Source organism: Bos indicus, chromosome 13 (assembly GCF_029378745.1).
Source record: "Bos indicus isolate NIAB-ARS_2022 breed Sahiwal x Tharparkar chromosome 13, NIAB-ARS_B.indTharparkar_mat_pri_1.0, whole genome shotgun sequence".
NCBI classification, from domain to species: Eukaryota; Metazoa; Chordata; class Mammalia; order Artiodactyla; family Bovidae; genus Bos; species Bos indicus.
This window is the reverse complement of record NC_091772.1, coordinates 42,158,575-42,179,592: the sequence shown is the minus strand read 5'-3', so window position 1 is coordinate 42,179,592 and position 21,018 is coordinate 42,158,575. Positions and strand designations below refer to the sequence as shown.

Sequence of the window (21,018 nt, the reverse complement as noted above, 5' to 3'; positions counted from 1 at the left end):
GAGGCTAGAGGGTTCAGTTGAGGGCCTCAGCCCATTTCACTCCATGTTTCCAAACATCAGTACCTTCTCCACTTCTTCCTGTGGATGATTGAGTCTTTCCAGCTCTTGTATAAACCTGGGAGATCCTCTCCCACCTGGATCAATGTGGGTGAGCCCTCCTAAGCAGGATCTCTGGACCCACTTGGGCTATAGGGCCAGAGAACGTTACTGAAATAAGTTGTTTGGAGATTTAGTCTTCCTTTCTCTAGGCCTCTGTCCGTCCACTCTGAACCACTCCCCGCAAAGTTCTCCACCATCCACCTAAAGCCATTGGCCACCTGCAGGACTGAGGGTCTGCTTGGAGGTGGGGAGGGTGAACTCTCGGCCAGACAGAGGCCACCACGAAAGGCTGTGCTGCTGAGGCCCAAACTTAAACTCAGGCTCAAAAGCAAAGAGCCTGGAAGGAAAAAAGCCAAATCACCTTCCTCCCTAGTCACATTTGCTGGTCGCTTGCCAAGGCAGAGGCTGAGCGAGACACACAGGAGACACCGCCCAGGGCCGGACAGTTTAGTTCAATCGCTCAGTCATGTCCACCTCTTTGCGACCCCATGAACTGCAGCACGCCAGGCCTCCCTGTCCACCACCAACTCCTGGAGTTTACACAAACTCATGTCCATTGAGCCAGTAATGCCATCCAACCATCTCATCCTCTGCCATCCCCTTCTCCTCCTGCCCTCAGTCTTTCCCAGCATCAGGGTCTCTTCCAATGAGTCAGCTCTTCGCATCAGGTGGCCAAAGTATTGGAGTTTCAGCTTCAACATCAGTCCTTCCAATAAACACCCAGGACTTATCTCCTTTAGGATGGACTGGTTGGATCTCCCAGCAGTTCAAGGGACTCTCAAGAGTCTTTTCCAACTCCACAGTTCAAAAGCATCAATTCTTCGACACTCAGCTTTCTTTATAGTCCAACTCTCATATCCATACATGATTACTGGAAAAACCGTAGCCTTGACTAGATGGACCTTCGTTGAAAAAGTAACGTCTCTGCTTTTTAATATCTAGATATTAAATATTTAGATATTTAATATCTAGATAGATATTTTTAATATCTATATTTATTTATCTATTTATATATCTATATTTTTAATATTTTTAATATCTATCTAGGTTGATCATAACTTTCCTTCCAAGGAGTAAGCGTCTTTTAATTTCATGGCTCCAATCACCATCTGCAGTGATTTTGGAGCCCCAAAATATAAAGTCTGACACTGTTTCCACTGTGTCCCCATCTATTTGCCATGAAGTGACGGGACCGGATGCCATGATTTAGTTTTCTGAATGTTGAGCTTTAAGCCAACTTTTTCACTCTCCTCTTTCAGCAAGAGGCTTTTTAGTTCCTCTTCACTTTCTGCCATAAGGGTGGTGTCATCTGCACATCTGAGGTTATTGATATTTCTCCCAGCAATCTTGATTCCAGCTTGTGCTTCTCCCAGCCCAGTGTTTCTCTTGATGTACTCTGCATATACGTTAAATAAGCAGGGTGACAATATACAGACTTGACAGACTCCTTTTCCTATTTGGAACCAGTCTGTTGTTCCATGTCTAGTTCTAACTGTTGCTTCCTGACCTGCATACAGGTTTCTCAAGAGGCAGGTCAGGTGTTCTGGTATTCCCATCCCCTTCAGACTTTTCTAAAGTTTATTGTGATCCACACAGTCAAAGGCTTTGGCATAGTCAATAAAGCAGAAATAGATGTTTTTCTGGAATTCTCTTACTTTTTTGATGCTCCAACAGATGTTGGGAATTTGATCTCTGGTTCCTCTGCCTTTTCTAAAACCAACTTGAAGATCTGGAAGCTCACGGTTCATGTATTGTTGAAGCCTGGTCTGGAGAATTCTGAGCATTACTTTACTAGCGTGTGAGATGAGTGCAATTGTGCGGTAGTTTGAGCATTGTTTGGCATTGCCTTTCTTAGGGATTGGAATGAAAACTGACCTTTTCCAGTCCTGTGGCCACTGCTGAGTTTTCCAAATTTGCTGGCACATTGAGTGCAGCACTTTCACAGCATCATCTGTTAGGATTTAAAATAGCTCAACTGGCATCCCATCACCTCCGCTAGCTTTGTTCATAGTGATGCTTCCTAAGGCCCCCTTGACTTCGCATTCCAGGATGTATGATTCTAGGTGAGTGATCACACCATCGTGATTATCTGGTTCATGAAGATCTTTTTTGTACAGTTCTTCTATGTATTCTTGCCACCTCTTCTTAATATCTGCTAGGTCGGACACCTGGCTCCAGTCCTAGTTTGGGAAGGTTGCCATTGCCCTTGACTGGGCTGATATACATAATTCCAGTTTGGTTCGTCTCATTTGGTGGCTCTTCTTTGCAGCAATGCCTTTTGTTTAGTCTTGTTCCAAGGATGGCCTGAATGGGTGAGATCCTACAGAAATCACCCTCACTTTATTACAAACCTCCTTTTGTCTGAAGGGAGGATGGGGTCCAGCCCCCGGCACTTTGGAGCAATCCTCTGCTCTGTAGCCTTGCCCTGTTCCTGGGCCTCTCTCGCGGGTTAAGTTTGCTGTGACACTGAGAGGGTGAGGCTAAGTCCTTCACACAGCAAGCTCTCCATCTTGGCAATGGGCACAGTCCCACCTTCTTGTTTTTTGCACAGACAAGCTGAGGGGGAGCCAGTGATTGCAGAAGGGCTTTCTCTGCATTTCTCTGTGGGGGGCTGGATGTGGTTCTGAGACAGCGTTCTAGAAGCAGGGCCGTGGGCATGTGTACACCTTGGGCTGAGCCCACCAAGTCAGACAGCTCAGAGGCCCGTCCCTGCAGTATCCATGGTGGGGCACCACGTGGGGCCGGAGACTAGGTCATTGCCACTGATAATTCTTTTCCTAAGATCAGTCCCCAGAGTCACATTCCTGTTCGTGGGAGGGGAAGGCTGCACGCTGCAGGCGCCTGGTGTCCAGATAAGAGCGGGGGTACTCCTCAACCCAAGCGCTCCCACCCTCTATCCCCAGGACTTTCTATTCTTTGGGGAAGTGCCTTGCAGTCTGTTTTGTCCCTGGCCTACTTAGAAGTGGAAACAGTCAATCTGTGTGTCAGTTCAAGAACAAAGGTGACCTTAGAAATAACGCTTTTCAACTGTAGATAGGAAGCGGTTGACAGTAAGAAGTGGGAGGGACCTGCAGAGATAGGGCTCAGGCCTCTGCTGCTCATTGTCCCCAAGGCCACCGTCCAGCCCAGCCTCAGCAGAGACCCGCAGATCCAAGTGTCCCAGCCCTGATAGCTGAGCTGGAATGGTCAGGCTCCCCGGCCGGGATGTGCAGAGCAGCTGACCCAGCACACCCCTTGTTTCCATGGACCCGCTCACAGAGGTGGGCGTGCAGTCCTCCAAGGTGAAGGCAAGCAGCCCCAGGACCCAGTTATACAGGAAGGACTGAACTAGACGGCGACAGTGTTGGGATAAGAACTTCATCTTCCGAGCTGGCCTGTGGCTATACCCCACCCCCTGCAGGGGCCAGCAGCCCCCTAGCTCAGGGGTGCTGGTGTCTGGGAGGTGGTCATACAGCTGACCCTGCTCCTGGCTTCACTCCCTTCGCTGGGGGGCTCTGTGGACCACCCAGGACTCGGGACTCATTTACTTGTGCTCAGACACATTTATGTCCGAGAATGGAGGCCATTAGCTGGGACTGGTCCCCAGGTAGCCAGGCTCTGCTCGTAGGGTCAGTTAAACACTGTGGTGAGAGGGCCTTCCCTGGCCAAGCCTGATCACAAGCTCCAGGTGCCCACTTGCCCTGGGCACCCCCACCTCTGTTTGCCATGGCTTCCTGAGCTTCCATCCTTTCCCGTCAAAGGCTGAACTCATGTGCGGCAAGGAGTGGGGAGGCTGCCCATCATGGAGGCCAATCCCACTGAGGGTGGGGACATGGTGTGTGAGTGCTGAAAGCTGGGGGTGGTGAGCAGCCCAGAGTGGGCATGCCACCTGTGTGGCCAAGCCATGGATGGGGAATAGCAGGAGGAAAGTTTTAAAAATGCCCTGGGCACTGTAGACAAAGTGGGCACACAAGGGCATGTCCGGTCCCCACTGGCATCATCACTGGGCTGTAGAGGGGCCATCCAGGCCCCTCGAGTCACATCTCCTTCCACTCTGGTCAGTCCACAGGAGAAGACAGCTCCTCAGGGAGGAATTGAAGAGCCTCTGGCTGGCCCTGGGTGACGTCGATGGCTGCACTGACCTGGCCCCACATGTCCAGGAGAAACCTGGTAATGGGGACAGAGACTGCGGGAGGAGGTGAGTGTCCCGCCCGGTCTATTTTGTGATGACTCTTGTGGGGTGGCCCTGGCTGAGACTAAGGATGCCCGAAGGCAGATGGTGCAGTGGCCTGCTTCTGTCCAGGGTCATCAGGGAATCTGGGCACCCCCATGGTGGACCTGAGGGGAGTGGGCTTCACCAAGGAAATCAGCCAGGCAGGCCAGGGACCCTCAGCCACAGAAGGGCCATCTCACCCTCTGGGCCTCCCCTCTGGCTGTAGCACCCTCCTCCTGCTTGCCCATCCTCTGCCCTGGCCATGTCCATCCATCTTGAGAGAGGACCCAAATCTTTATCCCATAAAACAAAATGGCTTTGTATTTTGATCCCAGGGTTGGAGTGAGACCCCCTTATATTTGCCAGCCTGGGTCCATCCCAGAGCTTGCACGTGGTCATCCCACCCAGCCCCCTGCACAGGGTGGACAGTGGTGGCCGCTCCACACGCTTCCGGTGTCTGGATCTTGACCCTTTGTCTCTGACTCCATTGGAGACCCTAGAAATGCACCCACCGAGTCTACACGTACCAACCACGTAGAAAGGGGGACTCTCCCAAGACGCATATGGAAGCTGAGCCTGTGTACCTACATGGCTTCCCAGTCCAGCAGGACCCAGGAGCCAGGCAGTCCCTAGCCGGCCCGGCTCAAGGCAAGCAGACCTGCAGTGTGTCAGGGGTAAAGGTGTCACAGGGGGACACAGCAGAGCTGGTGCGGCGTTCATGTCTCTGAGACCAGCACTGGGCCGCATTCTCCCCGCAGCCCCCTGGGCCCTTTCCCAGGTTGGAGGCCCTGCACCCCCTGCCACTGCAGCCCGAGTGGTCCCTGGGATGCCTACAGGCCCTGAGAGCTCTGCCTCCTTTCCCCCAGCCCCACCCAGGCCTGGGCTGAATGGATTCCTTGTTCTCACTTAGAATGGCCATGACTGCTCACTGGGTGGAAAGACCTCAACCCCCGCTGAGCCCTGGACCGGTCTTGAGAATGGGCAGCCTCTGAGTCCACCTGGGCTGCCTGGTTGGGCCCCATTTCCCTCGTCTCCATGACTTCCTGGGACCCCATGCTCCGGGGTCTCAGAACAAAGTCCAGGACGCAGGTGGGCTTCAGCAGGATGAAGTAGAGGCTGCAGGTCAGATCTTGGGGGCTCTTTCCCTCCCCTCCCCCTCAGGGGAAGTAACTACATGTGTGTGTGTGTGTGTGTGTGAGAGAGAGAGAGAGAGAGAGAGAGAGAGAAACTCCAGGAACATCTTAGCAGAAATGACATGAAACCTAGCAAGAAAAAGTGAGGCCTGCTTGGCATCATTTTTCATGTGAAGAGAGAGAAAACGAAGAGCCTTGGAGAGGTAGGTTGGAAAGAGGTGAGGTTAGATTAAATTTTCTTGTTAGTTAACACACACTTAGAAATAGGCCTGTATGAGGCATCTCTCAGCAAGGCACACCTGTAGCACCCCCGTGGTGGTCTGGCTGGCCCCACACTGTCCCCAGGCCTGGTTGAACACCGGATCCCCGTGGTTTCCACACAACAAGCCTGAAGGAAGGACCATCCCAGGGGCTGATCCCAAAAGGTCCTTCCCAGGGCACCCACGTGTGCCTCTGGAGCCGGGGGGACAGGCAGGCGTCTGTGGGCTGACCTGGGCACCGGGCTGGGTGGGGGCTCTGCTGCTCCTCTGGGGGGCGTCCCACCAGGGTGTCAAGGGGCATTTTTAGATGGAGCCCCCTGGCTGGTGGGAAAGAGTAGTTTTCAATCAGGGTATGAGAATTAGGTTGACGTAGAGCCTGTTTCAGGTCTAAATCCTGGGCCCTTAGTTGGTGGAGGCTCCTGGTGGAGAGGGGGGCAGAGCAGGGGCTGTGTCTAAGGAAAGTGGGGGGCACAGGGCTGGGCCTGGAAGAGAGACCGTGGGGACTGATGGGGGTCGGGAGAAGGGACAGTGGAAGGAGAGGGAAGGGCTATGCCAGGCGAGTGCCCGGTGTCACCCTGGGTAGCGTGATGGTCCCAACTGAGACCTCCACGTTTCCGCTTAAGACCTCAGTTCAGAAGAACCAGAGACGAAAGCAATGGCTCTGGGGTCTCGTGGCCTTCTATCGGGGCAGCAACGCTGCTTCCCCATCATCCACCAGACCCTGAGGAGAAACCCTGACCTTTGGGAACACAGTTGTCATCCCGAATTGTACCCAACGCCACCTTTAAAACAGGCTAGTTACTTAAAAACATTTTAATTGTGGCAAATATATCTATATATAACCTCCTGTCTTAACCATTTTCAAACAGACATTTAGTAGCACTGAGTATATTCAGGCTGTTGTGCCCCTGATCTCCACAAGGTTTTCACCCTGCAAAACTAAAAACTGTATCCATCAGAGAATCCTCCCACTTCTGCGCTAAAACTGTATCCATCAGAGAATCTTCCCGCAGACACACCTAGTTATTTATTTATCACTGGGCTGGGTCTTCATTGCTGCACAGGCTTTTCTCTAGCTGAGGCAAGCCAGGGCTACTTTCTAGCTGCTGCGCACGGCCTTTGCACGGTGGTGACTTCTCTTACGGTGGAGCACGGGCGCTGGGGTGTGCAGGCCTCAGTAGTTGCGTCACATGGACTCGGTAGTTGTAGCTCCCGGGCTCAGGAGTGCAGGCTCAGTAGCTGTGGTGCATAAGCTTAGTTGCTCCATGGCAGGTGGGATCTTCCCAGGTCAGAGATCAAACCTGTGTCTCCTGCATTGGCAGGTGGACTCTGTATCACTGAGCCACCAGCGAAGCCCAGCCACACTTATTTTTAATGACTGCTTTCTTTGAGGGAGTTTTATCTCCTACTATCAACCAGTCCATTCTGAAGGAGATCAGCCCTGGGATTTCTTTGGAAGGAATGATGCTAAAGCTGAAACTCCAGTACTTTGGCCACCTGATGCGAAGAGTTGACTCATTGGAAAAGACCCTGATGCTGGGAGGGATTGGGGGCAGGAGGAGAAGGGGACGACAGAGGATGAGATGGCTGGATGGCATCACTGACTCAATGGACGTGAGTCTCGGTGAACTCCGGGAGTTGGTGTTGGACAGGGAGGCCTGGCGTGCTGTGATTCATGGGGTCGCAGAGAGTCGGACAGGACTGATCATCCCTGTACTTCTTTCACAGACCCCTAGGTCCTCTCTGTCACTTTGCACATACACAACTGCATACCCAACTGCATACATAGTATAACCTGCACACATATGCACACTCGTGCACACTTGTGCACACACGTGCACCCCAGACACATGTGTACTTCAGCTTCCCCTGAAGCTTTATTGCCCTCATCTCTCTCTATCGGTGACCACTGTTGACATTTACATATAATGAAGAATAAATTCTCCCAATTCTCAGAGCCCCCGCAGGGGAGGGCTGACGCTTCTGCCAGGGGGTTTCCCAGCCCCCTGGGGGCCCATCCACTCAGGACCCAGGGAGGGAGGAGTCTGACGCCAGATGAGGCTCCCAGAAGGAACCTGTGAGTTAGCACCCACCGTATTCAGCCCTCTGTGTGTGTACGTCTGTGTGTGTGTGTGTGTGTGAGGGGTGTTATCCAGTCAAAAAGCGATTCCTTCCCAAGTGTGCGGTGGAAAATGGAATCAGCCTTCCCTCCACCCTTTGTGCTGAGGGACAAACGTTCCTTATTCCTAGTGGCATGCCATCATGTCAGCCAAAGGCAAGTGGCCCCCTGTGAGGCCAGGAAGGAGGCATGGGTCTTGCCCACCTGTCACTACCACATAGTAAGAAACTAGAAAGTAGAACAGCAAGCAGGGACACATGTGTGAGGAAAACATGTTGGTAACGGCTCACAGGCCATCACTTCTTCACAAAGCGAGGGGTGGTGGCGGGGTGCCAGAGCCTCTAGATGTCCACACACTGCTTCTTCATCACAGTGAAATAGCCGTGCCATGGGAGTGCGCCCACACAGAAGGTGCACATTTGTCTCTGAAAAAGACCACCACCACAGCAAAAGTCAGCAGTGTGCCAAGTGCGAGAGAAAAAGCAGTTCTGTTACCGGGTGCCAGCGCAGGAGCTAGGTGCCAGCGTTGGGGCTAGGTGCCAGCATAGGAACAGGCCAGAAGATGGGTCGTCACCTGTCAAGCAACACCCTGCAGAATTTGCTGGCTGGAGGCTGCAGACCCTTGTAGCCACCAGAAGTTACATGAAGGAGTGTTTGTCCCCATCCCATCCATGGATAGACAGCAAATACTAATCATCGTATTTTTGGTGGGAGATCAGACATAAATTTGATTTTATTTTTATAAAATAAAATATTATTTTCTATAATATAAATACTGTAGTTCTATGCCAGGTATAAACTAATATGTGTCATCTTAATAATCAAATAATGCCTTTTGCTCTGACAACAAATACATCAGATAAGAGCAATGTGGAGAATTCTAGGACCTAACATAAATTTTATTCCAAACCTCCCCCTTCTCCCTTTAAAAATGTCATTGAAATGACAAATGAAAACTTTTATGTGTGGGTAATGGATGAATGGGTGGAAAGAGGCTTAGGCAGATGGACGGGCAGGTAGACATCCTAGAAAAACAGCAATGGCCGTCTTTGATAACTGACTGGAAACACAGGGGCATTTTAGAAGTGAGGGGCAAACAGTGTCAGAGAGAAGGACGTTAGGTTTTGGCTGAATTCTGACACATACAAAGGAGGATTATGGGGTCTCCGTCCCCACAAACCCACAAGATACCAAGTCAAGATGATTTTATGGGCAAATTATGTCAAACCTTGGGAATCCAAAGCTCTTTTGGTTTTTAAACTGATCTAATTGCAGAAAAAAGTTGAAAAGCCCCTGTTCTTGTTACACCAGACCTGAGAAACCCTGAAGCCAAAACACAACCAAGAAATAAACTGTAACCCAGACTTACCTAGTAAAATGAAATGTAATATCCTTTAAAAAGTCAGCAAATTAAAGGCAGCATAGTGAACAATTGCTGGCCCTCGTGCAGTGCTCTTCAGCGTTCCCTTGACATGAAGTGTGTACAGTGTTTGTACCTGGACATTCTGATTCAGTAGATTTGGGATGAAGCCATGGAATCTGTGTGTGTGTGTGTGTGTGTACCCCACACTCAAAGTCATTCTCTGGGGAGTTTGAGTGTACTTAATATTGATATATAGAAAAGCAAAATTCATAAACAAAAAGTGGCACACTAAGCCACCAGGCTTCCCTGGTGGCTCAGACAGTAAAGTGTCTGCCTGCAACGTGGGAGACCCGGGTTCAATCCCTGGGTCGGGAAGATCCCCTGAGGAAGGAAATGGCAACCCACTTCAGTACTCTTGCCTGGAAAATCCCATGGACAGAGGAGCCATGGTAGACTACAGTCCATGGGTCACAAAGAATCGGACACGACTGAGTGACTTCACTTCACTAAGCCCTCTATATTCTCAGAGAGGAGGGAAGACCCCACCCATGCCACTGCTTCTTTCCAGCCTGGACCCGGCAGGATGGCTCCCACAAAGGGAGGTGACAAGAAAAAGAGGCTGTCCTGTCAACAACAAAGCAGTGACCTGAGACTAGCCACCCACATGCACAAGTACATCCACGGAGTGACCTTCAGGAATTGCACCCTTGCAATCAGACAGAACTAGAAATTTGCCATAAAGGAGAGGAGGATGCCAGATGTGTGTCTATAGCAAGCTCCACAAAGCTGATCGGGTCAGAGGAACAAGGACGGTCCCCTGCTGGCATGTCCAAGTCCAGTTGTCCAGAAACCCTGCCAAAGATGCAGCTTCACCCAGAAAGTCTGCACACCCTGACCTGTGCGCCTGACACCACTCTCAGTGCAGATGAATTAACCATGACATTCGGTTACAGAACAACCGAAAAAAGACACGTACTTCCTATTCCAGACACATAAGGATGACTCAATACTAGGGGATCTATTATTTGAATTTATTTTAGTAATGGGTCAAAGAAGAAAAATTATTCAATATACTTGGTAGATGTTGAAAGAATAATTAATAGAAGAAAACATCCTTAATTAAAAAAAATAACTCTTGGTAAAGAGGGAGTTGGAACTTTGGAAATCAACACCTGATATAGTATTTACTAATAAGGTATAAATACTGAAAAGAATCCCATTAAATCCTCCAGGAATGAGACACCACCCAGCATGACTCCTCTTCAGCATTATTCCAAACACTTGGAAAGAAAGGAACAAAGGTTTGTTCATCGATAAATGTGTACTTAAAAATGTGTGCTCTAAAACCGAGATGGGCCATGGAAACTTTACAAAGAATAAAAGAGCTTCCTGGAGACAAGTTTCCTAATTAATCTTAATATTAATTCTTTAATATTTTCTACAAACAGGTAAAAAGTAACAACTCTCCTTTATGCTCAAGGCACCCAGTAGAAAATATAAACTTCAGCCCACGATATTTCTACTACCAGGAAAAGATAAAACTAAAATAGAAGATCAGATGGTATCCCGCATGCTCCCTGCTTGAATGTTTGTCCTGAGGAGCCTCTGCTCTGCTGGAAGTGATGGATTTGTTCACAGCAAGCCCACAGAGGAAGTTTTAGGTTCTGGTCAACGGACCTTTGTGTTTCCCACCGTGACTGCATGCCAGAGCAGTTCTGAGCATGGTCCCAGGACCCCCACTGCAGGAGCTCATTAGCAAGGCCAGTTCTTAGATTCCTCTCCAGACCTACTGAGTCTGATTCTGCAGGGGGAACCCTGTCATCCTCGTGTGTCAAGGCCGCCAGGTGATTCTGACATGTCTCATGTGAAGGAACATGGGCGTGAAGGAAGGGGCCCACCTCCACCTGCACAGAGCCCGGGGGGAAATCAGAGGAAGCCCTCAGGTCTACCCCGGATACTCCCACCCCGAGTCGGAAATACAGGCTTGAGGCCAAAAGCCCCCAGGCCATGTCAGCCCTCTGCTTCGAGCCTGGGGCTCTTCCCATGGCTGAGCCTGGGAGGCTGGGGACACTCCTGACCTGGTCACTGCTTAATCTCCAGCACCCAGCATAGCACCTGGGGCCAGGTAAGCTTTGATGAGCAGTTGAGTGAATGAATGGACTTCCCTTTGTGCTTTCACAAGGATGGGCAACCTCGGGTCAGGCCACAGCAGAGTGGTACCTCCAGGTCCAAGAGGGTGGACCCAGTGAATGTGTGTGAGCAAGTTTCCCTGCACCAGGAACCCAGAGGAATGGAGTGCTTGTACTGAGAGTGATCTTGACAGCACCGTGTCCCTAGGCTGAGGTTTCCTCCACGTCTGCTGTCCCGCACTGTCTGCTACGAGGGCCGCAGGACTGACCACTTTGGGGCTCCGCCCTGGGAGAGGCGCTGACCACTCAAAGACAAGCTCTGGGTACCGCGAGTTCTGCCTGGGGCTCAGAGCAGCCAAGACCGCCGCAGACAGTTGGTGTGTCCCCTACCTTTTCCAGTTTGGAGGTGTTCTTAACCACGCAATTCTCGTTACTGTTTGGAAGCTTTCTGCAGTTGGTGCGGGAGATTTCAGCGTCAATAAAGTATTCTAGACGATCTGTGACCTGTTGATTAGCAGTCATGCAATTTTGTTCAAAAAAGCCTTCTTCTACTTTTTAATGTTTTTAACAAACCCTGAAAAAACTGCTCTTCCTTTTATTCCCTCTCCTTATCTCCTCCTCCTCCCTCCTCCAAACATATCTTTAGGAGATGGCCTGTGGAGCCACCACACAAGGATACCCCTACCTGGAGCCGGATTCTCTGGGGCAGAGGCTCCATCCAGTGTGGGGCCTTTCTGAAGGCAAGACGTTCTACTTAAGAACAACCGGCTTCTGCGCCCAGGGTGTTACCCGTTCACTTGGGCCTCTTGGGAACAGGACCCTCAGCCACATGGGATCCCCTCCTTGAGCCCCTTCCCATACACACACACACACCCTTCAGATTTTGTCACCTGAGATCCCCTGCCCATTGAGGCTCCTCCACCTAAGACCCCTAGCCCCACCCCAGGGCCCCGTGTAGCCAGGCTTGTCTTCCTGTTCTCTGAGTGTTTAGGAAGCAGAACAGGAGTGGTTGACAGAATTCATGAATGATTGAGTGAGGTGAAGGCTGCTGTATGTAGATTTATTAATAAATCTGCTCCCATCTGGTTTTAAAAGATTACGGCAGGGTTTAGAGATGGCCAAGCCTGCCATGCAAAAAATACTTCTCCCATCAGCTCTTAGAGTCAGAGCAGGAATAGATAAGGGCAGTCCTTCCACAGTGGTGTCCCAGACCTTTGTAGATGGGGTCCCCGGATCAACAGCATTAGCATCACCAGGGAAGTGGATGGAAATGCAGGTTTTGAACCACTGAGTCAGAAACTGCTGAGGGGGTGGGGTATGCACAGTCAGTGTCTGAACAAGCCTCCAGGTGATTCTGATGGCCAGGGGAAGCAAAATAAAGCAAAGAGGAAGAAGACAGCAAGAGACAGGAGTGTATCTGCAGCTTGGGTCCAGGTTCCCCTGGATTCAACCTTCGATACCAGGCTTTCCCACACTGCCTCTCCAGCCTTAAGCAAGGAGATCCTACCAGTCCATCCTAAAGGAAATCAACCCTGAATATTTATTGGAAAGACTGATACTGAAGCTGAAACTCCAATACTTTGGCTACCTGATGCAAAGAGCAGAGTCATTGGAAAAGACCCTGATGCTGGGAAAGATTGAAGGTGGGAGAAGAAGGGGATGACAGAGGATGAGATGGTTGGATGGCACCACCGACTCAGTGGACATGAGTTTGAATAAATTCTGGGTGATAGTGGAGGACAGGGAAGCCTGGTATGCTGCAGTCCATGGGGTCGCAAAGAGTCAGATGTGACTTAGCGACTGAACAACAACAAGTGACGTCTTAGTTTTGTTCCAGAGAACTAACAGGGAGACTGGGCTGTCGTGGGAGAAGCTGGTTGGCCAGCTGGCGGCCAACCCAGGACTGAGACAGAAGCATCGGACGTGGAACACGCTCTCCCGCTGCGGTCCTGGCCTCGGCTCCTCCGGCCACAGGAAGGCAGAGGACGACCTGATTCCAGGAAAGTGGCGACCCTTTCCGGAGGTGAGAAAACCAGAATGGCAGATTGAAAGACCACATCTGGTCACGGGGATCCCAAGAGCTCCCTGACCTGATGCCCCTCTGGCTTTCAGTCTTCCTAAGACAGCCTGAACATCTCGCCCACAGTCTGGGAGGCCCGGCCTGGCCTGGTCACAGCCCACCCATCTGGTCGCTCACACCGGTTCCTTAGGGCTAGGAGTCAAACTCCTTCCCCCCTCCTGCACCCCTAAACTCTCCCTGCTGACCTCCTGTAGCAGAGACTGTTGATGGGGGCCCAGGCACCCACCTACTCTGCTGCTTCCCGGGGCTCCCTGCTGCCAGATGGAGCCAAGGGCCCTGGGAGCAGCTCCCAGCCAGTGACAGGCGAGAGCTGGTGGGAGAGGAACTCAGCTCCCCTCCTGCAGGCGGCCCAATCCTGCACAGGTGTTGCACCATCTCCTTGAGGCTCAAGGGACACGGAGTCCAGATGCCCTCAACAGTCAACATGCTCAGTGACTCCCCTGCACTGGCCACTTCCCTGCCCCCTCTAAATCCCCTCTGACCACCAGGTGCTTCCTGGATGGCCTCTCAAATAAACCACTTCACTGAAACACTAGTCCTAGAAGCTGCTACTGAGAAACCCCCAAAAAACCACCACCTACCAGCCTCCTCTCCCTGTAGCCCATCTGCCCTCGGGCATCACCTTCATCTTTCCTTGGGGAGGCAGGTCTCAGTCATGACTGTGCAGGGGACCCAGGTCCCACCCAGAGACCCTCACTTAATTGGTGAGGGTGTGGCTGGTGCAGGAAGGGGACTCACCAACTCTCTAAGGAAGCCCCACAGGCAACGTGCCATAGGCGGCATCCCAGCTCTCCAGCTTGGCTCAGGGTTTTGTTTTTTTTTTTTAATTTTTTTTCATCGTCTTTGGCTTCCCTGATGGCTCAGATAGTAAAGAGTCTGCCTGTAATGCAGGAAACCTGGGTTTAATCCCTGGGTCAGGAAGATCCCCTCGAGGAGGAAATGACAACCCATTCCAGTATTCTTGCCTGGAGAATCCCATGGTCAGAGGAGCCTGGAGGTCTAGAGTCCGCGGGGTCACAGAGAGTCAGAAATGAATGAGCCACTAACTCTCTCTTTGATCAACATGTCTTGGCTGAGAGTAGAACCTGATTTCCAGTGAAAGACAGCTCTTTACTTAATTAATTAATTTATTTTTGTTCACATTATGCAGCATGTGGGGTCCTAGTTCCCCAACCAGAGATCGAACCTATGCTCCTTAAAGCAGGGAAACTCAGTCTTAACCACTGGACAGCCAGGGAAGGCTCGCAGTTTGTCTTCTAACTGGTCCCCTGGCTTCCTAAAGGCTGTAATCATTTGTTTCCATCTCAGCCTCATCTACAGCATCTGGTACTGCTTGTTGCCCAAGCTACTTGGGTCCCAAAGGAGAAAACCGTGAAGGGCTTTGCTTCCTGTGCGGAAGTCAGAGGACCCAGGAGCCTTTACTGTGAAGGGTGATGGCGGTGCCCCTGATGGAGCGTGCAGTCGCCAGCATCATGTGTTGGGGACACTGGGCTGATGGCGCACGTGTTCCTGGAGACAGGGTCACGTGTAGACTGGCCCCGCTCCTGCCACAAGAAAGCCTGGAGTCCAACACCTGGCCTGTCTGCTGAATGTCTTTGCAACACATCCTTGCAAATCTCCTGTGCACTTACACCCCAAACACACCCCAAACACCTGACTGAGGCTAGAAGTCTGCAGAATTCCAACACCAAGGACCTCTTCTTGGACTTGGCAGGTGAGGATGGAGCGTCCCCCACATGGATATCAGGTGATTGATGACTCCCAGCACTGGGTCACCTGAGGCCCTGTAGGGAGGGATTCCATGGACAGAACCACTGTCGCTAAAAAGATGTAGGACTGAGAGCATGAAGGGATCTGGGAGGAGGCACTTTATGAGCCTCCCTATTCCATGTCAACCCACATTCCACGGGATATGGGGAGATTGAATGTCACTCAGGGTAGCATTATTGTAAACATATTCATGGTGCTCAGTTGTCTCCCAACCTTAGCAAACATGGATCACAGATGTGTGATTTGCCATTTGGGGTGTAACCGAGTTCATAGGTTGGGGCCCCTAGGACAGCCGTCATGGCACTTAAGAAAGGGAGCTGGCCGTGGGGCTCAGCACCACTGGGTTCCAGTGCTGCTCACGCACCCTCCCTCTCATTCTGGCTTCGGTCTGTGCTGCCAGGGGCAAGCAGGAGCAAGTATGCAAACTGGGAGGAAGCGCCCTTACCTGCATCTGCACCCGCAACACCTTGACCACCTGGAAGGAGAATTTGTCCTCGCTATCCTTGTTGTACTCCTGCATGGCGAACCACAGGCACTGCTTCACGTTGCCGCTTGAGCTGCTGACGTTCTTTAATTCCCACAAGACCTTGTCCGTGTCCTTGTGTACAAGCGTGTTGCCCCCCAGGGCCACCAGGGCCACCAGGAGGGCAAGCAGGAGCTGGTAGGTCCCCCAGAGTCTGGTCATGGTCCCTTCTTTTGGGGACACAGGTGAACGTCTCTGTCCTCCCAGGGAAGGAGCTGTGAGTGGTGTGGGGTGGCCGCTGCTGGCACGCCAGTTTCCAGAGATCTTACCCAGAAAGAATCAGCTTGGATCAAGACAAAAGCATCAGGGTCAGCTGGTGGGACTATCCCCGTCTTCCAAGGAGCCCCACCCATGAGAAGCCAGGTCAGAATCCCCACCTGCCTGCTGCCCTGCTCCTCTTGGGTGACTCCTCCAGGGAGCTCACTTAGAGCCCCAGGTCCACACCTACCCCGTGTGCCTCCTGTTTCTGTGTCTCTGGCTTGTAAGAGGTGGCTGTGAAGGGTGTGGCGGCCCGAGGTTTCCTACTCTGGCTCCCTTTCCGGCCGGCTCCCCGTCTTGGGGGGTTGCGCTCTGACCTAGTTCCAGCCCAGAGTTCTCCTATGAACCCAGCACTCTCAGCTGCATCAATGCCCTAGTCTGGGGCTTTCTTGCTCCTGCTCCCTGGTCTGTGGTCACCTGCGACCTCCATGCCTCAGAAGGCAGTCCCACTTTGTGATGTAATCCCACACCTGTGACCCTGTCTCAGAGGGCGCCTCGCCCCTGCTGGCCCCTGGTCCCTGGTCCCGGTGGTTCACATGGCATGCGAGACCCTCCTGCTTCTGCCCTTGGAGTGGAAGGCCGAGCACACTATGACCTCAGTTTCCTAAGCGTCTGGCCTCTGACCCCTTCTGCTGGGCACCTTTCCAATATCTTTGCGAAATTATGCAAGTATTTCTGCATAATAAAAGACCAGAGAGAGAATCAATGCAAAGCATTACATGAATTTAAATTTAGTGAAAGAAAGTGAAAGGTACTCAGTCATGTCCGACTCTTTGCAAACCCATGGACTATACAGGTCCATGGAATTCTCCAGGCCAGAATACTGGAATGGGTAGCCATTATCTTCTCCAGGGGGTTTTCCCAACCCAGGGATTGGACCCAGGTCTCCCACATTGCAGGCGGATTCTTTACCAGCTGAGTCACCAGGGAATGGCCTATTGCTGGTCACCTATTGGTACAGTTGACTCTTGAGCAATGCAGGGGTGAGGGGCACCTACCCCCAGTACAGTCAAAAATCCACATAGACCATCTGATTCCCCCAAAACTTAACTACTAATAGCCTATTGTTGAAATTTGTTTACAGTCCACATATGCATTAAAAAAAAATATCCATTTATAAGTGTACCTACCTACTTTAAGCCAGTGTTGTTCTGAGGTCAGCTCTAATGCATTCATGATTTTTAAATTTTGCTACATATTAAAAGCACCAGGGGTATTTTAAGAGTTTCCTACCTTTAGTAAATACGTGTGTTAGTTGCTCAGTTGTGTCCAACTTTTTGAGCCCATGAACTGTAGCCCAAGAGGCTCCTCTGTCCATAGGATTCTCCAGGCAAGAATACTGGAATGGGTTGCCATTTCTTTCTCCAGGGGATCTTCCCAACATAGGGACCGAACTCATGTCTCCTTCATTGCAGGCAGATTCTTTACCATCTGAGCCACCAGGGATACAAATGCATTATGATTTGAATAAAAGGAGCCTCTTCAGTTCAGTGTGGTCTCTCAGTCATGTCCAACTCTGTGACCCCCTGGATTGCAGCATGCCAGGCTTCCCTGTCCTTCACCAACTGTGTGAGCATGTGATGTGCGTGCATGTGTGAGTGTGTACTGTACAAAGTGTGTGGGCCAATTGATTCTTATTCTCCATCTGGCTTCTGTGTTTCCTATGACCTTAGAAGTTCAGTTCAGTTCAGTCGCTCAGTCGTGTCTGACTCTGCAGCCCCATGGACTGCAGCATCCCACGCTTCCCTGTCCTTCACCAACTTCTGGAGCTTACTCAAATTCATGTGCATCGAGTCGGTGATGCCAACCTACCATCTCATCCTCTGTTGTCCCCTTTTCCTCCTGCCCTCAATCTTTCCCAGCATCAGGGTCTTTTCAAATGACTCAGTTCTTTGCATTAGGTGGCCAAAGTATTGGAGTTTCAGCTTCAGCATCAGTTCTTCCAATGAATATTCAACACTGATTTTCTTTAGGATGGACTGGTTGAATCCCCTTGCAGTCCAAGGGACTCTCAAGAGTCTTCTCCAACACCACAGTTCAAAAGCATCAATTCTTCAGTGCTCAGCTTTCTTTTTAGTCCAACTCTCACATACATGACTACTGGAAAAACCATAGCTTTGACTAGATGGAACTTTGTTGGCAAAGTAATGTTTCTGCTTTTTAATATGCTGTCTAGGCTGGTCATAGCTTTTCTTCCAAGAAGCAAGCGTCTTTTAATTTCATGGCTGCAGTCACCATCTGCAGTGATTTTGGAGCCCCTCAAAATAAAGTCTGTCATTGTTTCCATTGTTTCCCCATCTATTTGCCATGAAGTGATGAGATCGGATGCCATGATCTTAGTTTTCTGAATACTGAGTTTTAAGCCAACTTTTTCACTCTCTGTTATGGTGACTTAAAAATTGATATTTGGCAAAACTAATACAATATTGTAAAGTTTAAAAATAAAATAAAATTTAAAAAAAAGGCGTAGTATCTGCACAGGCAATAAAGCAAAATGCAATAAAACAAAAAAAAATTGTATTTAAAGAATTGTCAACAGTGCTGGAAAATGCTTATTGAAAAAGTTGTGCACAAGATGCAGAACACTAAATATGATTCACTTGTTCATAAATAAAAAGTGTGTTGTTAGGAAAAAGCAGAGAATCTTGCTATTAACCTTGTAGGAGAGTCTTGATCACCCTTCAGCTGCGGGTGCCGCCTCTTCACGCTTGGCCCTGGGAGGCCCTCCCATCACACTGAGCCCAGGCCAGTGCCTCGCCTGCCCCACAGGGCACAGCCTCCTCTCGGGGTCCGGGGGTCCCTCCCTCACCTCCACTAGCCCCTCATCCCAGCTTATCCCCCTGCCAATCTCCATACAGACTCCCCCCAAGTCTCATGTGCCTCTCCAGGCTCCTGTTGTCACCACCCTCTTTGTTCTTCCATGTCATCCATCATAACCTACAGTTAGTTACCCGTGAGTATCTTGATGGCCCGTCTTTCCCCATGAGAAACAAAATGGACTTTCTAAGAGCAGGGAATCCTTCCTGCCACCCAAAACATCTCCACCAGAGCCAGGCCAGGCATGGAGAATGTGTGACTATTTGAGGAGTTGATGAGCAATGCTTTTGCTTTGGTGGAAAAGCACTCATTTCTAATTTTTCTTTATAATGTTTCAAGTGTTCTACATTATAGATGAATTAATTATATACTATATATTATATAATTATATTATATTTATATATTATATAATATAAACATATAATTATAATAAATATATAAACAGAAATATAATTACATATTATAATATAGTTATGTAAATATACATATAATTTATATAATATAATATATAACATTATATATAATTATACATTATAATTATATTGAATTATAATTCAATAATTATAATTGTTGAAGAATATATTCTTCAATAATTATAATTGTTGAAGAATATATTCTTCAATAATTATAATTGTTGAAGAATATATTCTTCAATAATTATAATTGTTGAAGAATATATTCTTCAATAATTAGGAAGAAAAAGAGAGTAGATAAGCTCAGCAGGGGTATGATGGTAAATAAATGGAAATGGGTTAGACCAGAGTGCAATTCCTGTGCTCACAGCAGAAGACCAAGGAGGAGCGGGACCTGAGGGCTGACAGTCTGTCACCCCGAGGGAGTCAGCCACACCTGCCCCTCCGCCCCTGGGCTCAGGAGGCCTCAGGCACCATAGCTCAAGGTCTGAGCCAGGGGAGACCCCACTCTGGGGGCAGATTAAGCACCAGAGACCAGAGAGCCTCTTCCTCGGGCCTCCACGTCCCTCCCTCCTGGGACACCTGGGCCCCCTCCCAGTTCTGTCATGGCCAAGAGTATACTGGAGACAGGTCTTCTACGCACGACGGTGAGCAAGGGCCTTTGGGAGGGAAGCCCAAGCAGGTTGGGAGGCACCCAAGGCCCTACTGAGCCCCTCAGGCCGCGGGGGTCATAAAGGGCAAAACCCAAGACCCAGCCCAGCAAATGTGGAGCCCACATCAAAGGTATTCAGTGGATGGGGGTGGAGTCCCCCCTCCCCTAGGTGCTCAGAGGCTGGGCTGACGGAGTAACCCCAACCCTCAGCCCTTGTCCAATCAACTACCAAGTTCTAAGCACATGCTGGACTTTTCTCTGACACCAGGGTGCATTTGAGGTTTCTCTTGGCTTGTCTTTTCTTATGAACCCTAGTTGCCCAGAGCCAGGTGAAATGTCATCTGTCTTGGTTCGGAGCACTCCTGGCATTGGTACAACACGCTGGACACCCAAGCATCCATCACCCAGACCAGGAGCCGGAGTGTCATAGGTCTCTCACATGTGCTCCTCAGCTGTCCTGTGACCCCACCCTGGGTGCTGTGTTTCTCATCCTTGCCTTTCCTTAGCACTTAGTCACTGGTGTCTGTGCCCCTGCCATGCCCAGTTCTGCTGGATTTCCTACTTTGGAGAAGAACAGATGTCCATCACCACACATGCAACCCTGGGACCTGGGTTGTCCGCTCCAGGTTATGGTACCAAGACTTTCACAGAGAAGCATCGCTGTGGTCCTTGTCCCTTCCCTAAGATTAAGACCAGCTCATTTGCACCCTTTGCCCTGACCGCCCAGCCTCCTGCAGTGGTGGGCTGGCACGTGACTGCTGTCTGCCTATGCAGTGGAGGCAGGGTTGACAGCATCAGGATGAGATGTGAAGATTCCTCCTCTCTCTGGTGGTCTCCCAAGGTGAGGGGGCCCTGGGAGACCCTAGTCTGAGAACATGTGATATGGGAGCTTCTAGGGTCAGGCACCTGGTCTGGACCCCAGAATATGTAGACCCCACCCCAGGGTGAGCCCAGCTGTGCTGACCTAAAGGAAAGCCACACAGCCATGACTCTCGGCCAGTCTCAGACCCTGACCTGATTATGGACTCCTGCTACAACACAGTGCTGAGGTCAAGGTGATGTCAAGGTGAGGGGAAGGGGCAGGTTGTCAGGCAGTATTCCTGTGCCAAGAGCTGACTGCTGCTGCTGCTACTGCTAAGTCGCTTCAGTCGTGTCCGACTCTGTGCGACCCCATAGATGGTAGCCCACCAGGCTCCCCCGTCCCTGGGAT

General features: G+C 50.5%; 1 protein-coding gene across 2 annotated transcripts; it reads right to left on the bottom strand.

The window, feature by feature from the left end:
- Positions 1-7,839: 7,839 nt before the first annotated feature.
- LOC109567834 (cystatin-8-like) lies at positions 7,840-16,331 on the bottom strand. 2 transcript variants are annotated; one of them, XM_070800647.1, is made up of 4 exons: positions 16,046-16,331; positions 15,591-15,951; positions 11,686-11,799; positions 7,840-8,228 (listed from the first exon to the last, which is right to left on the bottom strand). In XM_070800647.1, the coding sequence occupies exons 2-4, from the start codon at positions 15,828-15,830 to the stop codon at positions 8,145-8,147; spliced, it is 438 nt and encodes a 145-aa protein (XP_070656748.1). In that variant the 5' UTR covers positions 15,831-15,951; positions 16,046-16,331; the 3' UTR covers positions 7,840-8,144. The 2 variants fall into 2 exon arrangements, with proteins under 2 accessions (XP_070656748.1, XP_019828408.2); XM_019972849.2 differs by having other exon boundaries at positions 16,117-16,331.
- Between the last annotated feature and the right edge of the window lie 4,687 nt (positions 16,332-21,018).